This window comes from Lissotriton helveticus, chromosome 4_1, assembly GCF_964261635.1.
Source record: "Lissotriton helveticus chromosome 4_1, aLisHel1.1, whole genome shotgun sequence".
Classification (NCBI taxonomy): domain Eukaryota; kingdom Metazoa; phylum Chordata; class Amphibia; order Caudata; family Salamandridae; genus Lissotriton; species Lissotriton helveticus.
The window spans coordinates 88953659-88973743 of record NC_136063.1 but is presented as its reverse complement, the minus strand read 5'-3'; the positions used below and the strand labels follow the sequence as shown (position 1 = coordinate 88973743).

At 49.0% G+C, this 20085-nt stretch overlaps 1 protein-coding gene across 1 annotated transcript in view; it reads right to left on the bottom strand.

Annotated features, from left to right (window-relative positions):
* LOC144827032 (E3 ubiquitin-protein ligase TRIM39-like) overlaps positions 1-20085 on the bottom strand; it is a 230620-nt gene that overhangs the window by 135142 nt on the left and 75393 nt on the right. The window contains exon 4 of the mRNA XM_078685498.1: positions 1084-1106. Coding sequence (XP_078541624.1) covers positions 1084-1106 — 23 coding nt within the window. The remainder of the gene's footprint in view (positions 1-1083; positions 1107-20085) is intronic.

Genomic DNA, 20085 nt, shown 5'->3' with positions numbered 1-20085 from the left:
CCTGGCGGGTCATGTGTACTACGGGGATGTCCATGAGTGAATCGGAGGGGACCAGTGATGAACTGTTCACGCCAGAGGGGTCGGGTCTGATGGGGAGGGGGAGGGGGAGAGGGACTGTTAGATCTGGATATTGTGTAGAGCTCGGCTGCTTCCTCATGTTCATATTCATCTCCTGTTTATAGTATGCTTCACTCATTCCTCAGGGACTCGGCCTGACCTGTGATACCTGTACCCTTTAGTGCCATAATGAGGTCATCGAACTGTATGCAAGTCTTTTCATTGATGTCAATTCAGGGGGGAATGTTTATATATACACGTTGTATAACCAAAAATAAAGTTAAAAAGAAAAAAGTGAAATATAGGGACTGGGTATGAAATGTCTTACACTATTGTACGTCAGCAGTTGCATCTTCTGTCTCAGTGGAAGAACTAAATTAAAAGGGCCTCCACTATACCATTCTTGTCTCGGAATGAGCGGTTTCAAATGTTTACTGATTACCCGAGATACACCCAGTCATGTCTGCTTCTGTTTCACTAAAGGCTCACTCCCAGGCACAGAGCCACAATACCTTATCTCCACTCTTTAAACCAGGTACAGACAGCGGCCTCTCGACAGCCGGACACAGCTTCCTTATTAAAGGATGGGACGGGTCTCTGTGGAGCGGATGTGGTTTTCGTGACTTCCAATGATGTCTCTGAGCCCCGGGGCGAGGCCTCCGCATTGGAGGCAGGATAGAAAGGCCTGACAAAGGTTTCAGGGGACTCTGGGTATTTTAACAACATTGGAAGGGGTTACTGTAAGATTAGGAGTTTATGGAAGTCTCAAGGCCTTTCTTGAGTACTCAATTAAAGTTTTTTTTAGAATAAAAAGACGTTTTGAGAAGAAGCCGATGGGGCCGCAACACTGTTTGTAGCTTTTTACAGACGGGAGAGTAGCTACGAGGTGTTGTACATACAATAATTGTATGAGGTACTTTTGCTCTGGCAGCAGAGTGGGTTTGTGTGAGTTCAGTACTGACATTTCCACCCTGCAGCCAGACCTGCTCCATACACACTGAGAGGAGGACAATAAACCAGCCTTACCTGTCCAGGGTGCTTCTGACATCCTGAAAAACAAAAGAAGGACATGAGTTTCAATGATAGATTTCAGGTTTCAGAATGCAGTTTAGAAGTAATACATATTTTAAAAAGTCAAGTTTAGTTAAACGTGCAAATATCCCACCTGAAGAGGCATTGAGAGCTGAGTCTACACCTCAACACACACAGCCCATGATATTTTGAATGAGGTCACACATCAAGGCACAGTTTGTGATATACAAAATGGAGACGCATGGCAATATTCAAATCTGAATGAGGTCAGATCACAATGTAGGCTGTGATATTCTGCATCAGGTCACATGCCTCACAATCTGTGATATTCTGAACGGTGTCACATGATAAACACAGTGATATTCTGTATAGATTCACGTGAAACCTTATGTAATATTCTGAATGGGATCACACAACACGGCACAGTGTACGATATTTTGTATAGATTCACGTGAAAACTAATATTCACAGCACTTGCGGTCCTCAGCATCAGTCGCAGGACTTAGGGCCCTCAGTGACTGTCTCTGGCGCAGCCTCCTCCAGCTGCACAGGTTGTCAACATGTTTACCTCTGCACAGGCCAGCTGTTGGAGACAAGCACGGGCTGATCACTGTGCGTTTGTAGCTATGCACAGGCCAATCAAATCAGGCCAGCTGCAGGTATGCACAGGCCCATCAATGCGGACATGCATAGGCCAATCACTCTGACACACATTTACATTCCAACTGGGCCCCTGGATCTTTGGGGCCAATTACGGTGTTAACTTTGCAGATGCCGCCAGTAGGACAGGTGCTGATGCTGTACATGGTACAGAGTGGTCTGGAGGAGAAGAAGCTGCGCATAAAGCAGGAAGCTTGCCTCCCACCAAACTACTCAGAATGTTGGTGGCAGGCCTGGTTCTAGAGGGTGGGCTGGGTAGGCCAGGCCCACCCAAACATGGGCCTGGCCCACCCAAACGTACGCCTGACCCTGGCAGTGACGTCTCGAAGGCTAGTAGTAAATGGCCACTTTCGTTTAAAACGTTCTTCTGAAGGTTGTTTTTCTTCCTAGGAGTTGCCTGATTGGGCCTGGGCTCTCACAGGCACCCCCAATCACGCATCGCCTTTTAGAAAGGTGAACTGTGTCCCCGCCCACTCGTGCAGGTAAAATAGGAGCATGGCGAAGGGAACAAAACCATTCTTTGGCATCGGGCAACCTTAACTGTAACCTTAACAGTTCTGAGTTCCCCAGTAGTTTTTTTTTGTTGGTATCAGCAGTCTTGCTCTCAAAACTCAAGACCCCTTTGGTGCAGTCCAGTTATCTGGCCAGGGGTGTGGCGATATTAACTGTGCCGGTCTGCCCCGACTTTGGTGCTAACAAGTGTCCTGCTCTGCCTGCAACTCGAAGTTGGTATACATTCCCAACTTTATATGCGTTTTTCGCCATTGACCCAGCGCCATCTGCCGTACCGGGAAGTGGGTGCTTGAGGGACACCTAGACACACCTCACGATTACCACCCCACACCCCCATCGTCCTTCATTCACCGACCGGTCACCCCCAAGGCAAGCTTCACCTGCCTGTCGGGGCGACTGTTCCCCTCCACATCTGCCCGATTGGAGTCGAGACCCGAGAACTAGTGGGTGACCGGTGAGGTGAGACACAGCCAATATGGACAGCAATAAGCCCTCAGGCTCGAGGGGGACTAAACCGAGCAGTCCAACAAACTGGATCGTTACACTCTGCCCAAGGACATGATGCAGAGCTGCCAGTCTAGAGGTGCATCCCTGGGGGACCAGGGAGACGAGGACCAGTAACTCTCCCTCAAAGATGTCATGGAAGCTATCACAAGTGTCAAATCCTCTCTTGAACACAAAATGAACACTTTTGCTATTGACTTAAACTTAATCAGAGCAGATCTCACCAAACTCAACGAGAAAGTAAAGCAGGTGAAAGCCGCTACAACCAGCTTGACGGATGACGTTGCACAGCTTCAGGGAGAAGTCTCTGACCTACAGTTCTTTTGCAAATTTACCAAGCGAAAGCGTGCGGAATATGAGCGGTACCTCTGCCGCAATATTCTGCGCATTTTGAGGTTTCGGGAACGGGCGGAGGGGCAGTCCCTGACCTTTTTAACAAAGCCCTTATCCTGCAACACCTCCAGCCCAAAGGTCTTAGCAAGTTCTTTGTTATTGAAAGTGCCCACAGTGTTACCAGGGGGCGCCCAAAGCCAGGAGCCCGTCCGTGCCCTATGCTGGCTAGAGTGTTGAGGCAATCTTTCCTGGCAGTGAAGAAGGAACTCAGGGACAAAAGGTCTGAAGTACTCCATGTTGTTTCCGGCGTGTCTTTGGATAGAGGCAGAGGGGTAAACCTGGTTCTTTGAAGACCCTGAAGAGGCGGCGGACTGGATGGAAAGCAGGAAGGCCCGGAGCCCACACGACCGTCACTCAGGTGATGAGGAGTTGTTGCAACCCACCGGAGGAGAAACCATGGCAGTGGGTTGGTGTGCATCTAGACATTCTCGGCCCGTTCTGGGTTGAGCCAGGTACTGAGTGACATTCTGTCGGTGACCGGAGAGGAATTTTTCATGGCTATTTGAGACTAAAGACTTTGAGGTGTGGCTTTCCCTTGGGGTTTCATAATTTGTCTTAAAGGGGGGAACGGAACGGCGTAATACACCTCTATTTTCTTCTACTTTTAGTTTTTTGCTGGGGCGACAGGGACTCTGCAAGTTCGTAATGGGCAGTTTCACGCCCAGAGTGAAGGGCAGCGGGGTGGGGGGGTTGTTGGGAGAGGGACATTTAGTTAATTTCTTGTTGTAATTTTTGCATCAGTGTGGAGCTATGCACAGAGGGGGCTATAAAATGGTAGCACATGCTGGGTTTACCTCCCGCTCCAGGAGTGTGGGTATCATGGTGAAAAACACCCTTCCCCTTGCTATAAGTTCCATGTGGGCGGATGACCGAGGCAAATATGTGGGCATTTTGGGAATGTGGGACGGCCATCTCATCTCCTTCATGTCCATTTATGTTCCTCCTGGCCTTCAGGGTGCTACTTTTGCGGACCTGGAAAAGGTCCTCCTTTCCATTTCGGACGGCCTCTTGGTCTTCGGGGGGGACTTTAATGCAGTGGTCTCGGGGTCACTGGACCAATACACCCCGCGGGAACTGGGGTCCTCTTCCTGTTGGTTGCCTGACTTTCTTGAAGCCATGGGCCTGCTGGATGGGTGGAGAACTTATCACCCAGCCCAGATTCAGCACACCTTTCATTCTGGGGCGCACAACAGTCTTTCTCGCTTAGATTACTTTTGCCAGCTGCACAAATCACTTAGGTAACCGAGATAAGACACCTAGCTAGGGGTATCTCCAATCACTCACTGTTATGGGTCCACATGGTCCTTTACCAGCGCAAAGTAGGGAGCTTGGTCCCAATCAATCCTTGGCACCTACGTAACCTGAAAATTCTTAGGAATCTTATTGAAGCCATGGACGTTTATTTCTCCGATAATGTAGGGTCCGTCTCTTCATCCCAGTCCCTATGGAAAGCATTCAAGACTGTGATTGGTGGTCAAGCTCTATGATTAATCTCTGGGAGCAAAAAAGAAAAACAGAAAGAGGTTTTGAACATCGAGGCTGAAATCTATAGTTTAGAAAGAGAGCTGGAATCTGGGGTGACACCAGAGAAGCTACATCTCCTAAGCCTGAAACAGCATGGTTATAAGGCTTTAGTAGGCATGAGCGGGAAATCTGTTACGCCCGCGGATTTCGCGGATTTTGGGGAAATCCGCAATCCGCAAATTTTGAGGATTTCCCGCAAAATCCGCAAAAAAAAAATCCGCGGACGTAACGGGTTCAAAAGTTGAACCCCCACTCATGTAACTATTTTACAATGGCGCCAGCAAGCTGCCAGCGCCGTTGTAAAATAGTTACAAAGTTAGCTTGCACAGGAACCACTAGATAAAACGAAGCAGGTGCTGCTTTATTTTATCTAAGTGCTTCCTGTGCAAGCTAACTTTGTAACTATTTTACAACGGCGCTGGCAGCTTGCTGGCGCCATTGTAAAATAGTTACATCATACATGCCAACATTTCAGAAGAGCAAAGTGGGAGATTTAAAAAAAAAAATCGGGAGAATGGGGCCTTGAATCGGGTTACTGGCATGTACGGGCTTCAATGCGCGCAATGGCAGGCAGAGAGAGGGTGATGCAAGTGCTGTGCACCCCCCACCCGTGGGCTTTCCAGGGCGCACACACAGCCGGCATGTCTGTTACATGAGTAGGCTGGGCACATTGTGTTCGCACGGGTTTCTGCAAGTTCGCGAGGGTTTTGTACAATTTTGCAATTTGCGAAATTGTACAAAACCCTCGCGAACTTGCAGAAACCCGTGCGAACACAAAAAAAATCTGCAAAATCCGCGAGAATTCGCGGATTTTGCGGATTTTTGCAATCCGCAAATTCACAAATCCGCAAATTCGCGGATTGCCAATCCGCAAAATCCACCCATGCCTAGGCTTTAGTTACTGACTGGGCCAAAACTCTGGGTAGGGAGTGACTTGGTAGAATCTACGAACTGGGGGATAAATCAGGGAAACTCATTGCGTGGCTGGACAGACGGGAGTGGGCGAGCAGACTGGTCCCGGAACTCAGAGTGGAGGGAGAAATCTCTGTCACAGATTCGCAGGAGATAGTTGACAAATTCGCTAGTCATTTCCGGACTGTTTATACAATGGTAACCTCGTACACCGAGGTAGACTCTCAGGGATTGTTGCAAGACATTAAGCTCCTTCGCTCTCCTTGGAGCACCGTGAATTTCTGGACAGCAAATTGACAACAGATGAGATAGCGCAAGCAATCCCTTCCTTAAACTCAGGGAAAGCCCTAGGCGTGAACAGACTCCCCATTGAGTTATACAAATTGCGACCTGATAAACTCTCCCCTTACCTGAAATCTATGTTTGAGGAATCTGTGGAGGTGGGAACATTGCCCAGGGACCAGAGAATAGCCACCATAGTAACCATTCATAAAGAAGGGAAACCCAAAACAGACTGTGCCTCTTATCGGACAATATCCCTTCAATCAATCAATCAATCAGTCATTTGTAAAGTGCACTACATACCCGGCAGGGGCTCAAGGTGCTGGGGTGGGGGGGGGGCGCTACTGATCGAACAGCCAGGTCTTGAGCATCCTCCTGTAGGTCAGCAGGTCTTGGGTCTGTCGTAGGCTTAGTGGGAGGGTGTTCCATGTCTTGGCGGCGAGGTATGAGAAGGATCTCCCGCCGGTGGTTGTTCTTCAGATGCGCAGGACAGTGGTGAGTGAGAGGTCGGCGTAGCGTAGCTGGTGGTTGGTGATGTAGAAGGAGAGCCGTCTTTTGAGGTAGGCTGGGCCGGTCTTGTGGAGTGCCTTGTGTGCGTGGATGAGGAGCTTGAAGGATATCCTTTTGTTGACGGGGAGCCAGTGTAGGTTTCTTAGGTGGGGGGTGATGTGGCCGTGGAATGGTACATCGTGGATCAGTCGTGCCAAGGCGTTTTGGATGTGTTGTAGTCGTTTGATGAGCTGGTTCGGGGCTCCTGCGTAGAGAGCGTTTCCGTAGTCGAGTCTGCTGCTGACGAGGGCCTGGGTGACTGTCTTTCTTGTATCTGTCGGGATCCATCTATAGACCTTGCGGAGCATGCAGAGGGTGTTGAAGAAGGAGGAGGAGGAGACGGCCTTGACTTGCTTGGTCATTGAGCGCGTTGAGTCGAGGATGATTCCCAGGTTGCGTGCATGGTCGGTGGGTGTCGAGGCTGCTCCCAGTGCCGTTGGCCACTAGGAGTCATCCAAGGCTGAAGTGTTGGAGCCAAGGATGAGGACCTCCGTCTTGTCTGAGTTCAGCTTCAGACGGCTGGTCTTCATCCAGTCGGCGAGGGCCTTCATTCCTTCGTGGAGGTTGGCTTTGGCGGTGATGGGGTCCTTGGTGAGGGAGAGGATCAGTGGAGTGTCGTCGGCGTAGGAGATTATTTTGAGGTTGTGCTGTCGAGCGATGTGTGCGAGCGGGGCCATGTAAATGTTGAACATTGTCTGGCTGAGGGAGGATCCCTTGGGTACGCTGCAGATGATCTCCAAGGCTTTAGAATGGAATGGGGGAGGCGGACGCTTTGGGTTCGGCCGGAGAGGAAGGAGGTGGTCCATTCCAGAGTCTTGTCTCAGAATCCTGTGGCGTGAAGGCGTGCGCGTAGTGTGCGGTGGCAGACGGTGTCGAAGGCGGAGAAGAGGTCTAGGAGGAGGAGTGCTGTGGTCTCACCATTGTCCAGCAGGGTCCTGATGTCGTCGGTGGCGACGATCAGGGCAGTCTCGGTGCTGTGGTTGCTGCAGAACCCTGACTGGGAAGGGTCCCGGATTCTGTTTACTTTGAGGTATCGGGTCAGCGGTCTGTTGATGATTTTGTCGATGGCCTTGGCCAGGAAGGGGAGCAGAGAGATGGGCCGGAAGTTCTTGAGGTCTCTTGGGTCTGCCTTAGGTTTTTTGAGTGGGCGTTGTTCTCTGCGTGTTTCCAGCTCTCTGAGAAGGTTTCGGTCTTGAAGGAGAGATTGATGACATTGCGCAGGTGGGGTGCGATGGAGCTGCTTGCTTTGTTGAAGACGTGGTGTGGGAATGGGTCTGACGGAGAGCCGGAGTGGATTGTGCTCATGGTCTTGATGGTGTCATCGACGCTCACGCTGGCCCAGGCAAGCAGGGGGTCGTGGTCGATGGGGTGCAGAGGGTCTGTTGTGCTGCTGTCTGTTGGAGCTTTCTGGGTGTTGAAGCTGTCATGGATGTCTGCTATCTCGCGGTGGAAGAAGGTGGCGAAGGAGTCGCACAGGACTTGCGATGGCGGGGTGTCGTTGGTGTTGGAGCTGGGGTTGGAGAGTTCCTTCACAATGTTGAAGAGCCCTTGCTATTGTGTGCATTGTTGTTGAGGCGGTCTTTGAACGAGGTCCTCTTGGCAGCCCTGATGAGGTCGTGGTGGTTGCAGATGGCGTCCTTGCGTGCTGCACGGTTGTCAGGAGTTTGTTCGCTGTGCCATTTCTTCTCTAGTTTCTGACAGGCTTGATTGGAGGCTAGGAGTTCTGGGGTGAACCAGCTGTCCCTCTTGCTGGTGTCTCTGTAGAGGGGTTTCTTCAGTGGGGCGAGGGTGTTGGTGCAGTCCTCGATCCAGCATCTGAGGCTGTGGGCAGCGTCGTCGGCGTTGGAGGGTTCGGTGGGTGAGCTGAGAGCAAGGTTTGCATGTAATTGGTCTTCGGTGATTTTGCTCCAGCAGCGTTGGGGGATCTGTTGGTTGTGGTGGTGTGTGGTGGGTTTCTGGAAGGTGAAGTGGATGCAGTGTTGGTCGGTCTAGAGGAGTTCGGTGGTGTGGCTGATGGAGACGTGCAGGCTTGAGAAGAAGACTGGGTCAAGCGTGTGGCCGGTGGAGTGGGTGGGTATTGTGACGAGTTGCCTCTGTCCGAGGTTGGCGAGGTTGTTGATCAGGGTTGTGGAGTTGCTGTCGTTGTTGTTCTCAAGGTGAAAGTTCAGGTCTCCAAGGAGGATGTAGTCGGAGGAGGTCAGGGCGTGCGTGCTGATGAAGTCAGTGATGGAGTCGCTGAACTAGGGGTGGGGTCCAGGGGGGTCGGTAGACGAGGGTGCCTCGGAGGGTGGAGTTGGGGGTCTGTGTGGATCTGGAAGGGCATGTGTTTGATGGTGCTGAGAGTGTCGTCGGTGCTAGTCGAGACCCTGATGCTGTTCTTGTGGACGATGGTGATTCCTCCTCCGATTCCGTTGGTGCGGTCTCTGCGGGTGATCTTGTAGCCGTCGGGGATGGCTATGACAATGTCAGGTGCGGAGGAGTCGTTCACCACGTCTCTGCAGGAAGGCGATGTCCGGGGATGTTGTGTCGAGCAGGTCCCAGAGCTAGACGGCGTGTTTGCGTGCGGAGCGGGTGTTCTGTAGTATGCATCACAGGTGGGTGAGGTTTTTTTTGGAGGGTGGTTCGTCAGCTCTGAAGCTGGTGTAGCTGCGTTCCGGCAGATGAAGGGACCGTGTGTACGTTTCGGGGCGGCCTTGAAGAGGTGTGGGACCGTCCGGGGTTGAGAGCGTGGAGTGTGCTAGCATCATAGCTGCGGCAGTTGTCGTGGCGGGAGCGGGTTCCAGGGGTTCTGGTACTGGGCGCAGTCCAGACGCGGACGGGTGCAGAGGGCTTGCCTCAGGCACGCCTGGGGCACGCCAGCGGCACAGCCCCGCAGCAGCCAGCATATATGGAGAGGTGGAAGGGAGGAGCAGCTGGGAGTTTGGAGGCGAGGCAGCGAATGGGCAGTCAGGGGGCGGGGCGGAAGGGGACGCAGCAGCGGAGGAGGTGAGGGACGAAGAAGGGACCAGAGGGCAAAAGGGCACAAAAAATAGAGGGTAACAAATGGCACAGAAGGCAAAAAGGGCACACAATACAGGGGGAAATGAGTGGCATAGTAGGCAAAATGGCACAAAATCGAGGGGGAAACGAGTGGCACAGCAGGCAAAAAGAGCACAGATATACAGGGAGAAATGAGTGGCACAGAAGGGAAAAGGGCACACAAATCAAGGGTGAAACAAGTGGAAAGAAGGCAAGAGGGCACAGGAATACAGTGGAAGCTAAGAAACGGAAGGCAAACGGGCAGAGAGGCACGGGGGCAGCGAGGGGAACAGAAGGAAAAATGGGCAGAGAGACACGGGGACAGCGAGGGGAACAGAAGGAGAAAATGGGCACAGACCACGTGCAGGCAGCGGGGGAAGACAGACAACAGCAGTCACAGACACAACAATAAGAAATACAGGCAATACAATAAAAACATAAAGCAGAAGATGAGCAAACCTACGGCCTACCACTGGCCACCAGGGATGAGGCGCATGTGGTAGCCTGCAAGTGGAGGAGGGCCTTGAACTTCCTCAGCAGCGATAGATAGAATGCATACCCTACTAGAGCTGGCAGTGATCGTGTCTCTAGACGCGACAATGGCGTTTGATACCATCGAATGGTCCTACCTCTGGACGGTTTCAGCAAAGATGGGATTTGGCCCGGCTTACATCAAATGGGTACGTCTCTTGTATAACGAACCCTTAGCTCAGGTGGTGGTGAATAATGAATTGTCAGCTGTGTTCCGGCTTAGTCGGGGGACCCGCCAAGGTTTTCCCGCATTCACCTCTCCTTTTTGCCCTGGCTCTGGAGCCCCTTGCAGCCTGGATCCACTGAGACCCAATGATACGAGGACAGAAGTGGTCACCTGACTGGGATGAACCCATTTCACTCTATGACGACGATATACTGCTATATTTGGCCTCCCCCAAAAGTCACTCATAGTGGTGTTAGATATTCTTACAGTGTTCGGCAGATACTCTGGGTTCACCATCAACTGATGTCAATCCCTTTTGTTTGTTCTGAGAGGAAACACACCCGTCCCTCCCGGACACTGCCCAATCCAATTAAATATTTGGGAATTTTTATCTCACTAGATCCATTGACTCGTTATCTGCAAAACCTTCTGCCCCCCCCCTCCGTATGCTTAAACATGACATAGCCAATTGGAAGTCACTCCCCCTTTTGCTCTTAGGTAGGGCCGCCCTGTTCAAAATGATATCCTTGCCTAGATTCCTTTACACCCTACAGAATACTCTTGACTCGGTTCCAGCGCGTTATTTTAAGGAGATTGAAGGCCTTCAGAGGAACCTACTGTGGGACAGCAAACCTCGAATTGCCCTCAATAAATTGACGCTAAATTGGTAAAATGGAGGCATCGGCCTCCTGGATATCAAAAAGTACTATTAAGCAGCCCATTTGGCAGCCATCAATCATAGCACGTATGGCCGTACAGACGACCCCGGTTATGCCATGGGCAAGTGGCTTCTCCCAGGAGGTAACTACAATAGAGCATTGTACTCCCGGCCAAAGAGGTACACTTTCCGTTCAAGTTTGGCATGACGCTACTAACTCTCTCGGATGGAGGCAACAACTGACATGGGCCACCCCACTTTGGGACTCAGAGACACTGGGTGATTTGTGGAGATCGAAGGGGTTTGACAAATGTGATCTCATTGGCATCACGTATATAAAAGATGTTTGGGGGGGTGGAGGTATCAAAAAATGTAATTCGCTCCAGATGGAATTTGACCTGAAAGATACTGAACACTTCCGCTACTTGCAGGTCCGGCACTCACTCCAGTCCTTTTTATCGAAGGGGGTTGTCCCCCTGGAAGCCTCCCCGATGGAGGATAGGATTTTAGAAGGTCACATTCCTGATAAAACTATTTCCTTGATCTACACGAAGTTAATTACTCATATGGCTGATCCCCTTCAATCACTGCGAGAGAAATGGATACAGGATGGGGTGGAAGTGGATGATGAGGATTGGCAGATGGCAGTGTCTTCCCCTAGAGTGGTTGCGATTCTGGCACGTCTGAGGCTGGTGCAGCTTAAGATCCTCCATAGAATATACATTACAGGGCCCAGATGGGTATGCATGGGGTGGTCGGAAAATGGGGACTGTAAACGGCGCTGCGGTCAGATAGGGACGTTCATACACACGATTTGGGAATTCCCACAGATCAGCTCTTTCTGGCTTAAGATACATGGCATTATCAACACGGTGTTGCGGGTACGCCTCCTCCCGGAGGTGCGACAATGCCTTTTTAACATCTGGAAACCCACAGACTTAAACACGCACCAGACACAGTGGGCTACTCTAGGGTTCATGCTAGCAAAGAGAGATATTGCTCAACTATGGGGAGCAGATCACCCTCCTACACTAGAAGCCTGGGAAAGAAACCTGGACTGGTGTATGTTCAGAGAGAAGACAGTTAACCTGGCACGGGAATGCCCAAGAAGTGGTCCGTGTATGGGGTCCCTGGAATGCCTATCGTGGAGAGCCCTGTGTACCACCAAGATGTGCTGTACAGGATGACCCCCTTACCCCGTGACGTTCCACTAGTATGTAATGATTAAAGTTTTACCTCCTGTGATTATTGCACTGTACATCTTTGCGGACCCTCTGTAGTGTCTATTTGAACCGATGTATGTTTAATAAAAAGAATTATAAAAAACAAATTGTCCAGAATACTCTGGTGATTAATGATTCTGCTGGAGAGCAATCCTTTGTCTGTTGGTAGTTCTGAAATGCAGATACACTGCATTTTATATGGATAGCTCAGTGGGTTACTGACTTGGTCACAGAGATTCTTGTGTTAGTTGCAGTTCAGAAGTTACAGTCCTATCATGGGACAGTGACCTATGAACGGTATAATACGAATACGAATACGCAGCTGCAGGGCCATGAAAGGTGAATCAGGATAAACAAACTTTTTTCTCCAGTGTGGAATAGAAAAGGAAATATCCAGGCAGAAGAACTGCTAAGGTTACAGTTAAGGTAGCCCGATGCCAAAGAATGGCTTTGTCCCCTTCCTGTAACCCAATTGTACCTGCACGAGTGGGCGAGGACACAGCCCACCGTTCTAAAAGGCAATGCATGATTGAGGGTGCCTGTGAGAGCCCAGGCCCAACCACGCAACTCCTAGGAGGAAAAACAACCTTCGGAAGAACGTTTTAAAGTAAAGTGGACATTTGCTACTGGCCTTCGAGACGTCACTGCCATGGCCAGGCTCATATTTGGGTCGGCCTGGCCTACCCGGCCCACCCCCTACAACGGGCCTGTTCCGGAGTCCTCTTGGATGGTAAATATGGGACAATCAATTTGGGCACTTTTTTTTCCTGATAAATTGTTGTCCCAATTAAGCTATCAGCTGTGCATCACAGCTTTTTTTCCAGGCCTTTATTATGGATTGCACCGTGGTTGTGTTGCCTTCTCTAGGCCCGCCTAAAGTTCCAGGGTTTGGCTTTCCGAACCCCTGGAAATAAGGACTTCGGGCCTGACTATGTGTTCGGGGGTGTGGGAACGTGCCGGCCCAACCACTGCCCCGCTCCCACACCGCCAAGCTCGACCGCCGACTGCCCGCCAGATTAGGAGTTTTCTCCTGGTGCGGGCGGTGCTTTGGTGGTCCCATGGCGGTGCCTTTCAAAGGCTCATATCTGAGCCATAAAAAGGCACCACAATGGGAGCGCCAAAGCACGTTCCTGCACGGCATGGACTGTGCCCACCTGCATGCATCCCCTGGGGCAGTGGTCTATTGTCAACCTGCCCTTCTTGTGGCAAAGATGAGGAAACAGAGGTCCAGATATAACCGTTTTGCCCTGCCTACAAGAAAATAAGGTCCAAATGGGTAATTCAACTTGGTAGGAATATGGAGGCTTCACGTTGCCATAAGGCATTTAGAAATGTAATAACAAATATTCTCCAGACTACTGTTCTAGCAGTATCTAGATACCGGTTTTCAATCTGATTCGAAAAAGGTTTGCGTGATGTCCACCCTAGTCTGGCAGGGATGATTTTGGGCATTAGTGACTTGCGCCTATTAGATAGCTTTGTGAATTGTACGTGGATATTATCATTATCATCGATATTAAATTGCATATATTATAACTTCCTGTTAGTATAGTTTATTTTTACCAGTGTGGAATAAACGAGGATCTATTATTTATTCTAAGGTTTGAGAGACTTAAAAAAAAAATTATCTGAGAACTTTACATTTTAGGTAAAGGAACACTAGACAACATTTGAGGCTTATGGATTAGTCCCCATCCCAAGCCACCATGGTTCGCATGGCAAACCAATTTAGATCATGGGTAAAGGTTCTTCTGGAGGTTTTTGTCCAATAGGAACCAGTCCTAGAGGGAGGGGGGTGGTAGCTAACAAGGGATCCCTTTCTCTAATGACAAGTAATCCAAAGTGATTTAAATCACCTAGTGGGTTATTATTGGCAGGTTTTATCTAAAATATTGTACTGTATAGAAGTCCTGTGCTCTCTTGAATCGGGTTGATTTTAGAATTTTGTATTTTATATCAATATCGACCTGGAGTTAATGGTTTTTATTCTTCTTTTATCACTATGTATTTATTTGTGATCGATTCTGTGTAGTTTTATGATCCTGTGAACCGCAATAAAGGAATTGAACTGAACTGAAATAAGGACTTAGAGCCTGGATACGTGTTCGGCGTTGTGGGAGCGGGCCGCCATGCCAGCGCCCCGCTCCTGCATTGCCAAACCTAACCGCCGACTGCCCACCAGATTAGGAGTTTTCTCCAGGTCTGGCGGGCGGGGCTTTGGCGGTCCACGGCGGTGCCTTTCAAAGCCTCATATCTGAGCCTTAGAAAGGTACCACAATGAGAGCGCCAAAGCACGCTCCTGCACGGCATCAACTGCGAAGTGCATGCCGTGCAGAAACTGATGTTGGATGCAGACAGGGGGCACAACATGTGCCCCCTGCATGCGTGTACTGGGGCAACAGGGGGCCCTGTATGGCCCCCTGAGGTTCCTCACCACGACCCTTTAGATGGCGGGCTCACTGCCATGAAAGGGGTGGATATGAGGAAACTTGTAATATGCTTGGCGGTGCTGCAGCGGCATCACCGGCATATTGCGGCCTCACACCGATGCAACACTGACGAGGCGTCATGGATCCTTGGCGGTTGCATCGGTCCTTTGGCGGTCTGACCTCAAACTCATATTAGGGCAGTCGGAACGCCGGTGTGGCGGTGCCAGGAATGCCGGCGCCCGCACCACGACCGGATGGACCGCTAAACTCATAATTAGGCCCTTGGTCAATGTGGCAACCAGAATCAAAAATTCAATTGAACTGCAACCCATGCACAACCCACTGAACACCATTGCTTAGAATCTTGGTAACGATCAGTCACATGACAGGAGGTCAGGGACAATAGTGGGACTCCAAACCCGCTTTCATTTATTAATAACACAGTCAAATCAGCACTAAGAAACTAGAAAGTGGTTTTAAAATGTTGATCCTGAAATCCCAGTCCAGTGCATGCAATTAGAATGGAAACCACAAAGAATATAAACGATGATGCAGCAACGCAGGCTTTGGATATCGAGAACAGCAGGAACAACCCTAGCATGGTTACAGAGTTCTATAGTGCTAACACCGTCATGCTGCTAGTACTAGGCGCTATGCTAGAGCTAGCTGAACCAGTGAATAATAAGCCTCATTCTGAGGTTCAGAGATGGGCGCAAAGCATACCTTGTTTTCAAAACACAGGATCTGTTGTGTCGCTCGGAGATGGCAAGCCAGCGAGCTCCTGTGGCGCGCGCCCAGCCCTGGAGCATGAACAGGTGGCTCTGATGCCACCTTATCGTGGGCGCTTCTGCCCACGGCCTTGTCTGCGACGATCCCTCTCTGACCTACAAGCTGCAGGCATTCTTGCAAGATGGGATCAGTGCATTTGATGAAAAACACCTCGTCTTGGTTGTGACTTTGCTTTACATAATGAAAACAATGATGGCGCGCGCAGACACTGACGTTTCTAATTATTCAGACATGTTATGAAGGAATGCGGAGAGCCTGGCATACAAAGCGCAGAGTTCACAACAGTAGCATCATTATCTTCCAATTATCCGACCACAGAAACACGGACTTTCCTTTCCCGCTGCTTCAGGGTGACTCTGAGCTGGAACTCTGTGCAGCTTCTCATAGTTCACCTTCGGGTGATCTGCTGTCGCTCTTGTCTGATAAATGACGAATTACGTCTCCATTGTAAGGGCCGAACAGTGAGCGTCGCCACTGTCGTCATTCATACTGCCAGACAGCACCAACGTCAAGCGTGGAAGCCATCTTGGGTAAAATGGATTCAAGGGGGAAGGACCCGGCTCCGGGTGCTTTCATTAATGATGGATTGCAGGGATACAGCCTCAGCACTGCCCACGCCAATGGATGCCACGTCCCTTGTACTCCGTAACAATGAATACATGAATTAATAAATACACTTGTAAAGTGCACAGATACCCAGAGGTGCCCCAGCGCCTTGAACCAGAAGTGCACTTTACCCAGATTGGATTGGCTGAGACGGGATCTAACACTCCCAGAAGCTCGTGGGTCACCGCCTAAGGGGAGAAAATAAACGGGGCGCCACCTGCACAGGATATCACCCTCAGACCAGCCGGCAGTGCGATGCCAGTCAGTGGGGGGAGGTAGATATTGTAGGACTAAGTATCTCAATACTGTAGGTGTTGATGAGTGAGGTGGGAGGTGCAGTGATCGGATAGGAAAGATGCAATCCGTCACAAAAACTGGAAATCTTTGGTCATGTGATCTGACTTGTCTGAAAGTTGCAGCAGCTGAGGAGCCCAGTGGAGACACAAGTGAGTGGGTTCAAGGGCAGGAGAGAGTGTTTGCTTGAAGTGCTCTTCACCGCCTGTGCAGACACAAGGCTCAGCAGAGTTGCACTCTCATACCTCTTGGAACTTCTCACAACACAAGAACACAAGCTGATGAGGCGAATGTAGTAACAATAACAACAATAACCATAGTCTGAACCGAGTCATGACCCGGTACAGCGTGGGATGTTTTGAATGGGGCATATGGCAGAGTCTGTCATGGAGTTCATGACCTCATACTCTGCTTTTGGCCTTGTTCCTCTAGATGTTCACGGGTCTCCTCGGTGACTTGCAATATTCTTATGGATTGTCAGGTCTTTAATTATGCAGATGATACTCAACTTCTTGTCTAGCTTAATAATTCCTGTCTGGCTCAGGAGTCAGTAAAAAACCTGCTCAGGTTCACTGTAAATTGGATGACAGCCAATTCTTTAAAAATAAATCTGGATAAAACCGAAGTGCTTGTCATTCCAACAAGTAATAGCCTATAGTGTGATCTTTTTTTGACCCTCAGAACTAGGATTAGTCCCAGCACCAGTCCCGGTGGTAAAAAGACTGGGGCTGATAATCGATTCTGAACTGTCTATATCTTGTCAGGTTTCCACTGTTGTGGGAACCTGCACGGGTGTACTTAGTCAGCTACGAAACTTGCTCCTCGCCTATCAACATCCTCACTGCAGTCAATCGATTCCGCCACTGTCATCTCCAGGCTGGACTATGGGAATGCCCTCTACCTTAGCCTTCCCCAAAAGCTCCTTAGGAGACTGCAGGTTGTACAGAATGATGCGGCTAGGCTCATTTTTGGACTCCCTAGGAAGTCATGAACCACCCCTCTGCTACATAAATTGCACTGGTTGCCTATTAAACAGCAAGTGCAGTTTAACCCCTTGTATGCTGATGACGGAACCTCTCCGTCATCAGCTGCGGTGGCGCTGTGCTGATGACGGAGCGGTTCCGTAAAGGCCCGCCCGTCGCTCATGCACGGCGCGAATTCCGCGCCTGCGCTGAGCGTTCTATTGAGCGGGCTGGGCCATGACGGAACCGCTCCGTCATAAGAGCAGCGCAACCGACGCTGGTGACGGAGCGGTTCCATCACCAGCATGCGCCCGCCACTCTTCCGCCCCGCCCCCTTAGCACTGCGGCAGAATAGCCGCCGCAGTGAAGGGGTTAAGGGCCTCTGTATTGCTCACAAGGCAATTTATGGTGAGGCACCTAAATATATAAAAGATTGCTTGACGAAGTATGTTCCCGGTCGGGTTCTACGATCATCTGAGGCTTGTAGGTTAGCTCCACCCAGGTACACCTCTAAAACCAAAGTGGGTAGAGCGTTTTCTGTCCTCCTCCCGCAGGTCTGCCGGAGTACTTGTGAAAGAAACCGGCTTTGCTTATCTTTAGGAAACTCTTAAAGACTTTTCTATTCAGAGAGGCACTAACAACTGCGTAACCTCTGCATCCGCTGCTGCCAGACATTTCTACTCTAGTGACTTGCTCACTTTTCTCTAGAAGCACTTAGAGACCGGTTGGTGATTTGCGCTATATACAAATTCATATAACACAACATATAATGTACAGCAGGGAATACCTTTGCCCCAATATCACTTCTTTTTTTCGAACAATTTTTATTTGAGTGGGTAAAAAAACAGGACAATTCATACAACACCACATCAAACAAAGCAAAAAGAGAAAACATAATGCAAGATATTTCGGACGAAAAACATCTCCAATAGCAGCAAAAATATACGGAGTGCAAAAAATGCAATACAAATATTTCCCAAATAGTGCGTCATGACATGTACTGAATATAAAGTGAAATTTTTCAACCATTCATCACACCCTATTATTTTCATATTTTGACACTTGTTTCTTGACATCAAGCTACAAGAATGAGTAGATTGGAAGCATCTCTACTCTCACCTCAAGTAGCAGCTGGAATTTAATAAATGCAAAATTGCAATAATGATAATTCAGAGTGCAACGTACAGAAAAGTGGAAAGTGGAAAGTGCAGTTTTGCAGCCATACAATCTCATCTCGAAAAGCAGCCAAACAGTAAAAAAATGTAGAATACAATACTGCAACTACCAAGAAAAAGTACCAAAAAAAGTGCAAAGCGCCTTTTTGACCATTCAACATACCCTACAGTTTTCCCATTTCACTCTGAACAGGAACGCAAAATATAGATTTCCCATGACCTTGCGTAATTGTTAATAGCATTAACTTAAAGAAGGAAAATGCTACTTACCAGTATGCATCTGTTCTTGGCATGTAGAGCTGCAGATTCGTACACTTAGCATTAGATCGCCACCTGGTGTTGGGCTCGGATGATAGCAGGTTGTTGTCTTCTTGGAGAAGTCTTTGTAGTCACGATATAGGTGACTCCTCCCTTGGACAATACTGCAAATGGGCATCGGCTCCATCCTTAGATTGTTTTTCGCCATGATGGGAAATGATGGAGTTAGTAGAAGTAAAGAGAAAGGATGTCCATGCGTGTGCATCTAAGTAAGATGAGAACTGGAATGGATACAGGTCCGGGAAGGCGGGAGGGCGTGTACGAATCTGCAGCTGTACATGCCAAGAACAGATGCATACTGGTAAGTAGCATTTTCCGTTCGAGGCATATAAGATGAAGATCGTACACTTAGCATCGATTGTACAGCAGTGTCTCCCCTAGCGGTGGTCGCCTGTATCCATTGCAGTAGTCTGAAATAATGTTCTAAGGACAGCCTGGCCTACTGCAGCTTGCTGCTTGACTTGCACATCAACACAATAGTGTTTAGTGAAGGTGTGTGGTGTAGACCATGTTGCTGCCTTGCATATATCCTCTAATGGTATATTTCCTAAGAAAGCCAGACAGGCTCCTAGCTTGTGAGTGGAGGGTGCTCTAGGAGGAACTGTTAGTGTGCATTTAGCTTTTTGATAGCATATCTGTTTGCACTTAACAATCCACCTGGCAATCCCACCCTTAGAGATAGGGTTGCCTTTGTGTGGAATTAGAGAAAGATACAAACAATTGTTTTGTCTTTCTAAAGGATTTAGTTCTATCTATGTAGTATAGCAGAGCTCTTTTAACATCTAACGTGTGTAAGGCCCTTTCTGCTACAGAGTCTGGGTTTTGGAAAAACACAGGTAATTCTACAGATTGGTTCAAATGAAAAGGTGTGATAACCTTTGGAAGAAATTTTGGATTAGATCTGAGAACCACTTTATTAGTATGTATTTCAAAAAATGGTTCTTGTATAGTGAACAATTGTATTTCACTTACTCTTCTGAGAGAGGTGATGGCAACCAGGAAAGCAGTTTTCCATGTGAGAAATTGCAGTTCACATTTATGCAGAGGCTCAAAAGGGGGTCCCATGAGTCTCGTAAGGACCAAATTTAGATTCCATACAGGAGAAGGTGGCAGCCTGGGATGGATTATTCTTCTTAATCCTTCCATAAATGGTTTCATTGCAGGTACCCTAAAAAAAGAGACAAGTGTCTGTTTTGTAAATAGGCTGCAAGTGCTGCAAGATGTAGGCGTATTGAAGAGTATGCCAAAATAGACCTTTGTAGATGTAACCGGTAACAAATGATATTTTGGATGGAAGCATCCAGTGGATCAATGTGATTATGTTTGCAATATATTGCAAATCTTTTCCATTTGGCTGCATAATACGCTCTAGTAGTGGGTCTTCTCCCCTCCTTAATGATATTCATGCAGTCTGGTGGTAGGTTAAGATAACCAAACTCTAAGACTTCAGGAGCCAGATTGCCAAATTCAGTTGGTTTGGGTCTGGGTGT